At 46.8% G+C, this 12000-nt stretch overlaps 1 protein-coding gene across 10 annotated transcripts in view; it reads right to left on the minus strand.

Annotated features, from left to right (window-relative positions):
- The window catches only part of PHLDB2 (pleckstrin homology like domain family B member 2), a 112823-nt gene that overhangs the window by 52595 nt on the left and 48228 nt on the right, over positions 1-12000 (minus strand). For 7 of the 10 annotated variants that reach the window (XM_084533569.1, XM_084533568.1, XM_084533573.1 and 4 more), the window contains one exon: positions 3010-3116. In XM_084533569.1, coding sequence (XP_084389695.1) covers positions 3010-3055 — 46 coding nt within the window. In that variant the 5' untranslated portion in view covers positions 3056-3116. Of the gene's footprint in view, positions 1-3009; positions 3117-9889; positions 10020-10069; positions 10390-10669; positions 10717-12000 lie in introns of those variants that run through there. The other 3 variants (XM_084533565.1, XM_084533567.1, XM_084533570.1) reach the window with 3 other exon arrangements.

Raw genomic sequence — 12000 nt, forward strand, 5'->3', positions numbered from 1 at the left:
CTTTGTTGTCCTATCCATTGCTGGACTCTGTGGCTCGCAGTCTTTATAAGCCTGAGCCTCCTAAGATGTCCATGTGGTAAGGAAGCATTACTGTCCTGTGGTTTTGTTTTCTTTTGTTTTTTGTTTGTTTGTTTTACAGACAAGGAACTAAGGTAGAGAGAGAAGATACAAAACCAACAGCAGAGAAAAGAATTGAATGCAACTCTTCCAGGGCTCAGGATACAGGTGCTGTTCTGGGTCACCTTTTCTTTCATGCAACTAATTCATTTGAGCCCCAGAATACATGTACTACTAAGTTCACTAAGAGTTTGTTACCCTTCTGTTTACTCTGTGAATTGTCATGCAGAGCTTCATGGAAAAGTACAAAACTGAGGCCTGTTTCTCAAGGTGTTTCAGCTCAGTGTTTAAAATGGAATTCTTAAAACGGAAAGTCATGTAACTACATCTGCAAAGAGCATTTTAGTTAAAAGATAGCCCCAAGGTAGTATAATGCTAGGCTCTATGACTTCATTCAAAACAACAGCAGCAATCACATGGCCGTTAAAAACACTAACAGGGGCTTCAGTTTCCAGGTCCCTAACAAAAGTTCAGAACGGTAACTTATATTCTGAGGAAGGACAGAGACCAAAAAGCCCTTTGTTGTGCTGAACGTTATTGTTCTCTGACATGCCAAGCTCCAGCCTACAGTGCTGAGTCCCACTTTGCAGAAAGCGGAGGAAAGAATTCAGATCCTGACAGCATCAGTCACTGCAGGAGACAAACACACCCCAAGCAGGCTTTCCCTTGAAGTAGAAATGGCACCATAAACATTTCCAGCAGCTCTCTGGATGTGCTTTGAACTAATAAGGCAACCACTCTTCAGTGTCGGTTCCTGCAGTGCCACTGAGCACTGCCTCTGGGAACATGGGTCAAACCTGGGATTTGCTCTTGGCTCAGTCACTCTCCACTTGTGATTTCAAGCCACCTCATGAGAAACCTAATCTCAGTTTGCCACTCTGCATGAAAACCTAACATCCTAGCATGCAAAGTGCTTTTAAAATCCTCTGAGGTGATACTTTAATCCTCTTCCGAGTACCACTTCAAACAATTATATGAACCCAGACACACACAATCTGGATTCCTGCCCCACACTGCAGCTGCAGTGCAGAACTGAGATGATCCAGTTTCACTGGGGTTCAAATATCTGGTGGAAGGTGGCAATGCATACTTTGAGTGGGTCCCTGTTTCTCAGACCTTCGTTGCTGACAAGGCAAAAAAAAATGGATTACTGTCCAGGGCATCATTCAATACCCATCTGTTCCAAAATCTTCTGGATACAAGCTCTCACTCCACACAAACTATGGTGAGTCTCAGTGCCTAACAAAATGTTCCCCTCAATTTGTAGGGAACAAACCCATAAGTTTAAGAACAAACGTAACTGTCATTAATAGCATAAGTGAATATGCAAAAGATAAAACGAGTTGGCATTAAGGCCAAAAAAAGAAAAAAAAAGTCTTCTTGAGCATACCAGGCTAAAAATGTGTCAACTACAAGTTCTACTAGTAGCAGAAAACATCGCCTTCCAGATTCAGATCCAAGCCTCAGGTTTACCACTAAACAGAATGTAACATTTTTTATGCTGCCGATCATTTAATTTGCTATAATTTTAATGCATTCATTATTGATGATCCAACTCAGTTGCCTTTGAAACAATACGCTCACAGGACTCCCTATCAGACCATCACTGCTGTGAGTACCTTTCTTATAATGTGACATTTTTACTTGACATTTTTAACTACTTTCACATGTTTTGACGAATGGCAATGATGAAGTTAAAATGCACAAAAGGAGGAATGTGACCCAGGTTCGACAAAACTCTGTCAAGACAAAGTCATCAGAAAAAGATCAAGCTCTCGTCATGTTAGTGGTGTTATAAGGAAGGACAAGATATAAGAGCTATTCAAGAGCACAGACAGAGCGCATGATGTATATGCCTTGACTCTTACATCAAAAATGTACTGTCCAAAACATTAGTTCAACACAGCTGAAGTTCAACTGGTTTTGCATAAATTCCACTGACTCCTATATAAATAGCTTAGCAGACACATTAATGGGACATTAATAATTGTTTATTACTCCCTTGCAACACCAGTAGGGCACATTTAATCCTGCGAAGACTAACTGCTTTTGCCAAAAAACAAGTTAGCTCATGGAAACTTTCAGGCCTGTTCACCACAGCAATGAAGGGTTCATTGTACTTTAAATCCAAACAAGTACAGTAAAAAAGGTCACAATACCTTCATGTAGCCACTTGGATTCAACTTTTCTTGACGATACCTCACGCCAATTCCTCCAAGCTCTCAGTTCCAACACCACAGTAGCCGCAATCATAAGGTTAAACCCCAACTGGACTAGAGCACATGTTTAACTGAACCTTAACTTCTACCCACAAGCCATATCTTGTTTGGTTTGTTTATTTTTAGGGCAATGCTTGGGATGAGGCTTTATGAATAAGCCCTGATTCGTTACATATTCTGGCTGATGCTGCCTTCACATGCAGTCACAGCAACTGGGGCAGAGAGTTCCAGCATGTGGCACGTACAGGATCCATCCTGCCCCAAGGTCAGCCTGAGCTTTCACTTGGTAACCTTCAGCGCACACTGCAAGGCTCCTCTGCTTAGCAAAGTATTTACTGCCTGGAGCTACACAGGAGGAAATTCTTCTCCTTTTTTTATTTTTTTTTATTTTTTAATTTTTTTCCTCATTCCTTTCTGTTTCTGTGCTTCCTAAGTTCTTTAGCTGGGGGTCACTGATATCTAGTCCAGCCAGACATTAAACTGATGGTGAAGGTTTGGCTGTCTGCAGTGTGTCTGTCCAGCTGTGGCCCTGTTTTGGCTGGTGAAATGAGTTAGATACAGAAGAAGAACAGAGCACTGATTTATCTACAGAATTAAAGGACCAAAACCAGTAATAAATCCTGAAAAATCTCAGTAAATTTACAAACAAACTCAAGTTACTCTTTTTGATTACCTGATCCAACATTCTGAAAGGAGATGTTACTTCTGTTTGGCATCATATTTGTCTTCTACACGATGGTTAAATCAAAGCTAATTTAAGTGAACCAGATAAATTTTGACCTGCAAATAAAGTAACAAAAGAATAAATATATTGCTTTAAGAAATGTACTCTGAGAACATGTTTCAAGTACACTGTACAGACTAAAAATGACTTTTCTTAAGGTAAAATTTCCAGACACAACTGAAGAAGAAACACCGTAAAAGACATTCAGAAAGTGCAACCCATGTTTAATATGGAAGCTGTGGAAAAAAACCTGACTGGAGTTGTTTTTATCAGTTTAAAAGCCCATATAATTTGATTTGATAATCCGCTGTTATCTGTGATTCTGACTTGGTGCAGGCAGTTACTAGTCACAGCTCCTGAGTTCTGTTTGCATTCCTGTGGTTTCCTTAAGAAATTGTTAAGAAGGTTGGACTTTTCTGCAGAAGATTTTATTTTTGAAAGCCCTGTAGCCCAAATTCAGCCCACACAACGCCAGCATCCTGCAATCATGATGAATCCTATGTAAAAACAGGTATGCAATCCAAAACACAGAAAATATTTTGGCAGGATGTAATTTCTGAGGCTCCAAGGGAGACAGACTAGGAATGCAAAGAGATCCTTTAGAGTTTATTTTTAAAATAAACAAATAAATTGATACAGTTACAAGAGACACCTGGCTTAAATGAAATGCCAACATTGTATCCCAGCCACTTAAGACTAAAATTAAATCTAAAACCAAATAAAAGATCTTTAGTGGGTTGCTCTAAAAAGATGTATTTTAAACACACACATTTGTTTTTAAAAGGTTGACAAAAAAGCTTTAAAAAAAATTGCATCAAGTGACAAAATTAATGGTGACCATCTGTAGGTCCTCTGTGCCTTAATTAGGGATGAACAAATTGAAACATGAAGACTGGAGACAGATGCCTCGAGCTGCCTACAGCTGAGCCACCTATTTAACCTCAGTGGTCACAGCCTTGACACTCCAGGTCTCCACTGCACATGATCTCCATGCCAGGCCTTTTCACATCATCCTCCCAGGAGGACGGCCCTAAAACAAGAGCTGACTGCTAACTCCCCATGGAGGGAGGCTTCCTCGCAGTGCTTATGGCTTTTCTCTCACTCTGCTGCTACCTTCCCCTGCCATGCCAGCCAGCTCCTGTCTCTTACTGCCCAAATCACGTCTGCGCCGATCTCATTTTATAACACTTTTTCTCTCTACAGAGGTCACTCCCCACTCCTGAGGAGAGGTTTCTACTCCATTGAGCATCTCTGAGCACAGCGAGAGGTAGGCCCCGCCCTGACAGTGCTCTCCAAATTTTGGTTTCCTGAAAGCAGCACTGCTGTCCTCTCAGCCTGCTTCCAAGCCAGGACCAGCCTGACTCTCATTTGTCAACAAAACATCAAGCAATGGGACAGAAATACCATTAAAATGGCTGCTAGGGTACAGTCTCGGCAGAGTGTTTGCATTCAAGGCACTACTAAAGACACTGAGCGTCCAGCCCTATGCTCCCCAAAAAAGAGCTGAACACCCAGCTTCTTGGGACACATTCAACTTCAAAAAAAAACAACTCGTGACCTGTAATGTTTCACACTATTCTGTAGTTGTGCTTTCTGTTACATCATTGACCAAAAAATTAAAATATGGATAATGTGGAATGACAAGAAGGAAGAAATGGTCACTTTAAAAGGAAGAGTAAGAAGTCACTAATTTTTTTGCATGTCTAACATTGCTGCTTTATGATTAGGATGATTGGTAAGATCATTGAAATATAAAAAATAAAACTTTCCCTTCTATCTTGTACGATGATGGCTACCACTTAATCAACATGACTAATATTGAAGAGCGAACAGCTGAGAGGGGAGGATTTCTATGTAAAGATTCAATCTTTGGTTCAGTTTGGTGAATACCTCGTTTTGCTAATAGCCAGAGGGAAGAATGTCTTTTTTTTTAAGGTTAAATATTTATATGGTTCCAGCTCAAGTCTGAGAACTCATTACATGTCTCTCTCCTTAGAGAATGAGAGATCAGAGAGGTCATCACCTAACTGTAATTGGATTTCTGGGGAGAAGAACTACCTAAAATTTTCTACTGTGAAGATAAGCTGCAGACAATTAATGTATTAGGGAGTTATACAAGTGAACAGCTCAAACCCAACAGTTTATCTGCTCACATGTAATCGTGTTTTTTCAGGTCAGGACTATACATGGCCTCGTGCAGAAACCAGTGAGGCTGGGTCTCGTTACCAAGCACATACTGCACTCGGCCTTGTCTGGAATGAAGCAAAGTGACTTCATCTGGGATTTATAAAGTCATCTGAAGTGAATGTATACAGCATTACCAATCATGTTTCATCTGTGCGGTGCCCAGGCCAAATTAAGTTTTGTTTTACTAACGACCAGAAGAAACAGTGATTCATGACTCAAGCAGGCTGAGAGTTAAACAAAGGATTCCAGTTTTAAGATATTATAACGCAGGGTCGCTTTATTCCAAAACACCCATCCACTCAGCTGAGCAGGACAGGGCTGCAGCTCCACAAAACACAGGTACAGCCCTTCTCTGTGTTTGTTCTGGAGATTTAGGGTCAAAATTAGGAGACATTTCCTCTCAGAAAGAGCAGTCAGGTGTTGGAACGGGTTGCCCAGGGAGGTGGTGGAATCACCGTCCCTGGGGGTGTTCAAGGAAAGGTTGGACATGGTGCTTAGGGACATGGTTTAGCGGGTGACGTTGGTGGTAGGGGGATGGTTGGACCAGATCATCTTGGAGGTCTCTTCCAACCCTAATGATTCTAGGATTTTCTCAGCAGGTGGGCTCTCTCCCCTTCCATTGCTTCAGCCTTGGCTGACACCTCCCTTTGGGAGAGGCTGCCATGGCATGCCTGTTGCTCTTATATTACCAACCAAGCCCCTTGAAATGCCTCAGAAATAGATACCGAATTCCTCTGACCAAAAACAAACAGTCATTTTTAAACAAAGTTCTTAAAATTGACCATCTGCCCTTTAAGGCTTCTCTGCACTTCATTGTTTCTTCATTTTTGGTTTCTCGAGCAACATTACAAGCAGTTCCCGGCACCTCCTGTCCCCTCTCTTGTGTCTGACATTTCTCTTCAGAAATTCCTACAGCCACCCATGGAAAATAGATGAAATTCCATTGTGTTCTGGAGACAGGAAAACCTAGACTTTTCCAACCCAAACAAAATTTGGCGAATGAGGGAGGGCCGATAGCTTCAGTGCCTGGAGATGCAAGTTTCCCACGGTATAGCACACCTGTACCCAAAAATGGGCTGCTTCATTGCGAAGTAGATTTCCTTTTTCCCACATAATCTTAGGACAGTGGACTTGCTCCTGATTAAAGCAGGGCTGTTTCTTTTTTCCCCAGACCCTGTTGATGAAAGAGTCCTGCTATGCTCACACGGATAAGAAAGTAAACCTCACGGGGCTCTGTAGTCTACCTCCAAAAATACTCAAGTGTAAATCTGCCTTTCCCCAAGTCCTGAAAGCCTACTGCCAAACCAAAGAAATACATCTACATAAGACACCTGCATAGATCAAGATGCTATACCTACGGCCTAGGGAATGGGCACATCCTTCAGAGAGACCATGGACATCTGTGCCAAAAACTGGGGAACTCAGCAAAGCTGTTATCTAAAAGTCCACTTAAACACCCCCTCCATTTCCTCCTCCTCCTCCACAATACAAGATACCAGACCTTAAGCTACAGCTAATTTCCTGCCAGCACAGCCCTGAAAAACCTTTACCTTTGGTCCCTCACTTTTCATGCTATAGGTCCTGCAATACACCAGTCCTCATGGTGCAGGCAACTACAAAGTCTGGGTAGGGGCGCAGGGAGCTTTAGTTCCCAAAGCCCACACTTTGGCATGTTCACCAGCACTAAAAGTCAAATATCTGTGAATCATATTTGACAAAGTCCCTTCCTTGTAAGCCTGCAGGTTTCCGATGTGGAAAAAGGAGTGGCAGAGGAAGTCACTCTTACAACTTATCTCTTCCTCTGAGAAATTATCGTGCTGGATATTGGAGAAGGAGCAGAAAAAGGGCAATGCAGCAATAACAGACAACACCCTACACAGCTTTATTCCCATGGTAAACCTCAAATATATATTTTTTAATAACTATTCCAATGATTCCAAAAATTGCACCCAAATACAAGATTTGTATTTTTCTGTCCTACTGCAGAAGCATGATTCTCTCCTACTTCATAATGGCAAATGTTGTAAATGTCAAATCAATTGCTCTTTCCAGTAGACTGAAACCACATATTACTTTAATCAGGTCATGAAAACTGACAATTTTAAATACCCATCAAGAAGGAAAACATTCATTACCATGTAAATACTAGTTTGGTGATTACAAGTAGAGATTTTAAACCATTTACATAGGAAATAGACTGCTGAGCGTGTCCAAATTAAAATTTCAGTGCAAATGGTGAAGCTTTACAACTTCTGTGCCGTAACAGCTACTCTTACCTGAAATTGAAACTATTAAAGTACACATTTCAGTGAATCTCATCTCAGACCAACGCAGCTAGTAGAAGATATTAAACCACTTACTCAAATGTCATTATTTTAGCAGACATCCTTACCTCCTCCTTATTTCGCCATCACACAAACCACGTTTCATCTGGACTACCTCACTGAGCTAAGCTGAGGCTAGGATTGCTTTTCTAAAAGGCGAGTTCATTGTTTTCTGCCAAACAAAATCCACCAAGAGGTAGAAATGTTTTAGAAGAGATTTCTGTTAAAACAATGAACTCCTTTCTTTGGACTGAAAAACAGGGTTGGCAGAGGACAAGTCAGCCTCAGGCCGTCATCTTCTTTTCTCTCTTGGTACCTCTCTGGTAGCTGTTCTGTTATCCAGCCTGCACCAGTTATCATCTCACACCAGCAGCAAGGAGCTCCCAAGCATTATTCTAACACTTTTGCATTAACTCTTTTCTTATTAAAAAAAATGAGCATGCTCATGATTTGCAAACCAACACGTGAAAATTCACACAGACATGACAAACAGAGAGCTCTGTTGGTGGCCTAGGATTGCTTGTATCTAATCATGCAGACTAACAACAAACAAAACAAACAACATTTTGTGTAGTGGCAAAAGTGCATAAATATGCTCAGTTTTCATTTCTGAATCCCAGTAAATGCCGACTTTCTTGATCTAAAGTTGAGTGAAAAACAATTATGAATTCCAGCTCACGCACATACAGGAGCAGAAAGACCTTAAAGAAAAGTTCCTTCTTTCCCATCCCACCTGACAATAAACTTGCCTTTAGGATGCCCCTAGCCCATTCAACGAGAGCTTTGCCATACACAACAGGTAAGTAAGTCCCAGAAAATCTAAGAAGCTAGAGAAACTACTCAGAACAGCTCATAAGATGATCTTTTTTTTTTGGGGGGGGGAGGGGATGGGAAGGATCTTCCTGGCCATCCTGACCATTTCCTCCTATCTGCCTATTACATTTTCCCACTCTCCCAGGCAACCTCTGCCCATGATCTGCTTCCCTCTGTGCTGACTTCTTTCACTGCCACTTTGTGCTTGTCAGTTCCTTTGTTAATCACCCGCCTTCAGTGCCCTCTTACTCTGACAGTTTCTGTCTCCCTTATTTCATCCGTCCATTTCTCCTCAATTTGTCTCCTTCCTTAGACATTTACCCCATAGTTCCAAATGTCCCCCCTGCCTCTTTAGCACATCTTCTCTTTCCAGCTCTCAGGGCAGCATCTGAGAAGCCCCCAAACTAAATGTTTCACATCACACGTGCTTGGCAAACCACATCACAGCAGCAGCAGCCTAAGTGGCTCCAAATCAGCAGGACAGTGCCCAATGTGGCTCTTGTGCTACCAAACCACGGGCCGGCCTGCCTACACAAGCGCCCTGCAGCATTTATCAGCGAGCCCCAGGATTTTGTTCCCTCGAGCAAGAAATACAAGGTGCTAGACATGCGGGTAGAGCATTTAATACAACCAAAGCAGTTAAACAAATAGTTCGTTGACGATCTGATCCTGCGTGCACGAGACTTGGAAAAATAACAGGCCTGGTCACATTTGCAGATTTCACTCCTGTACAGAGGTCTGTGGAGGACCACCTATATGGAAAAACTTCCCGACTTCCTTGGATGTGCCCCAGTGGTCCCAAACAAAACCTGAGTGGCCAGCATCTGCTCCGAGCGCCCTGAGCAGGGCATCCTCTCCCAGCTGTTCAGTCAGTGCCAGGAGAAGCACCGTGTGCTACACTGGCAGTTGCTACACATCAGAATTAGCGGTTTGTTTTAACAAATGGAGACGGAGAGAACATGCCGCAAGCATGGTGAACACGGCATTAACTCCTTCATAAGCAATCAGCACCCTTCCCCCTCCCCCCCCACTTTCATTATCACAACTTTTCTTGGGATCTTCAAGTGGAAAAGACAGACCCGTCCAAAATTTTCTGTCCTCTGCATTCAACTCCAACCTTGCAGGGGATCTGCAATCTCCATCTGACCCTTCCCCTGCTTCCTGCTGAGAAAAACACTCCACATCTTTTCTTTATTCCTTCCCAGTAATGCACAACTGGTATCTCTGCATACTTTCACAGAACCAGTCCCTAATGGTATCTGATAGGCACAGATAAAAACTGATTTGGAAAAAGTGACTGCCCTTTCCGTCCCGGTTGCTGTCGGAGATTTCCATTCCCTCAGTGCGAACACGGGCACACAACAGGGTTCATTTGGCACTCGGCAGAAGGGAAGGGGAAGAAACTCCCGGCGCGGAAAAGAAACCACTTAAAGCAACCGTAAAAAGGTATTAGCGGCTCTGCAAAGGGTAAGGTGTTGCTGTTTGAACACTCCAAAAGTTAATACCTCCTCTGTCACTCTCCCAGCTCGGCCTCTCCCTGCCTTTGACAGGGCAGGTAAGCGCTCCTACACCTTCTGATAACTTCTGTTCCTCCCGCATTGCTTCCTCCCGCTGTGGGCGAGCAAGCCCGTGCTCCTTGTTTGCCATCCCGGCTCCACCACGCCTCTCCCCTGTTAGTGCCTTACCTCTGGGGACCCGCCGGGATTTAGGGAAGGAAACAAGCCCAGATCAGCAAAGGCGAGAGCCGGCAAAGCTGGGAGAGAGGGACCGCGCACCCCCAAGGGTTCACCCCAAAGGTGCTCCCCGGTGCCCGGGGATGCCGAGGGGGGTCCGGGCAGGCGCGGTGCGGGTAGCACGGGAACCAGCGGAGCACTCGGTGCCGGGGGACCATCCCTTAGGGCACTGTGCGAGCACCGCCACGGGAAAAATAAAACCCAGGGCAGCTCCGAGGCGTGGGGAGAAGCCGAGGGACCGCGGGCAGGGCCGGGCACGGCGGCTGCTGCCAACAAAGCGGCACGGACAAAGACCCCGTCCTCCTCCTCCTCCTCCTCCCTGCATCCCCTCCGCCAGGTACCTCACCCCCCGGGAGAACGGGATCAAAGGGAGCCCCCCCCACACACACCCCGTCCCGCTGCCCCGCAGCCGCTTTGTTCGCCGCCGGGGGACAGCGGGACAAAGCGCCGAGCCCCCCGCACCCCACGGCGGCCGCGGGGCTCCCCTCCCTCCGAGGGCAGCCCGGCGAGGGGGCACAAACCCTCTTCTCCCCGTCCCCGTCCCGCACTCACCGCCGCTGCCCCCCAGCATCCCCGCCGCTGCGAGCCCCGGCCCGGCCCCAGCCCCGGCCCCGCCGCCGCCTCCCGGAGCCGCCCCCCCTGCGCCGGAGCCAGCGCCGCCCCCCGGCGGGGCTCGGCCGCGGGGCACCCCCGCGGGAGGAATGGTTCGCTCCCCGCAGGCTGGGGGCGCGGGAGCGGGGCGGGACGAGAGGACCCTGGATGGGGGGGGGGGGGGGAAGGCGGTGGGGAAGAGAAAAGGGGAAGCAGCGAGGGGGGACAGAGGGCGAGGGATGGACAGACGGACAGCGGGGTGGTCCCATGCTGCTTGGTCCCCGCGCCCGGGGAGGCAGCGAGGGGCAGCTGCCGGCCCCGCGAGCCGTAGCTGCGAGCCGCGAGGCGATTTCCTGCCCCGCAGATAGCTGAGCAAACAGGGCGGCTGCCGGCAGGGCGAGGGCCCTGCTTTCCTTCGCCTGGGGCTGGGGCTGCGCTCACCTGGGAGCCCAGGCGGCTCCCGCAGCCCCAGCGCCGGAGTCAGGCTGCCCCCCGGGGCTGCTCAGTGCAGCCTGCCTTCGTGCGGCCAGCCCCTACCTGAAAAAATAAATACACCAAAAAAGAGCATAACATACCAAAAACGCGTGTGCATGTATATACGCAGCCCCCATCCGGGCCCCAGCAAAGGACATAGGCTGGCGGTGGCCATCACCATGGGTGCTTGGCCCCGCTGGCTGTCCCCGAGCAGGGAGACACAGCTGGGGAGCACGGCCAGGCCCAGGGGCGCTGCCAGGAGCCGGTGGCCTTACAGACCCAGCAGGGTGTGTTTGCCCAAGCAGCGTACCTGGCCCCTGCTGTGTTTGTCACACAGGCTGGGGACACTGGCCCAGGTGGCTGCAGAGGTGCTGAAGACTGCTAAGTGACAGAAGCTGCAAGGCTGACCGCTGGGTTGCAGCTGTCAGCAGGGCAAACAAAAAGACAAAGGGGCCCCAGAGAGAGGACCCATCCTTCAGGAGACCAGTGGGAGTCAACTATACAACCAAGCATTGCTCCCTGGGCACATGTAGCACCCTCAGCTTCATGGGGAAAGCCCCAGCAATGGGAGACGCAAGCCTATGTGATGGACAGTGTGGGAAAGGCCAGCCAGAGCACCCCAGATAACCATTTTGTTCACGTGCGGTGTGACCTTGCCCCCCTACCTTTATCCCTTTTCTTCCCAGTAAGCAAGTGGAGACTGCAGCACACACCTACTGTACAAGGGGCTTGGGCAGCTAGCATAGCTCACACAGCGCCCCACAGACGTGAAACACTGCAGAAACCGCTAACCATTTGTGTTCGGGGGCAGTTCGGAT

The sequence above is a fragment of the Aythya ferina genome, assembly GCF_964211825.1.
Source record: "Aythya ferina genome assembly, chromosome: 1".
NCBI classification, from domain to species: domain Eukaryota; kingdom Metazoa; phylum Chordata; class Aves; order Anseriformes; family Anatidae; genus Aythya; species Aythya ferina.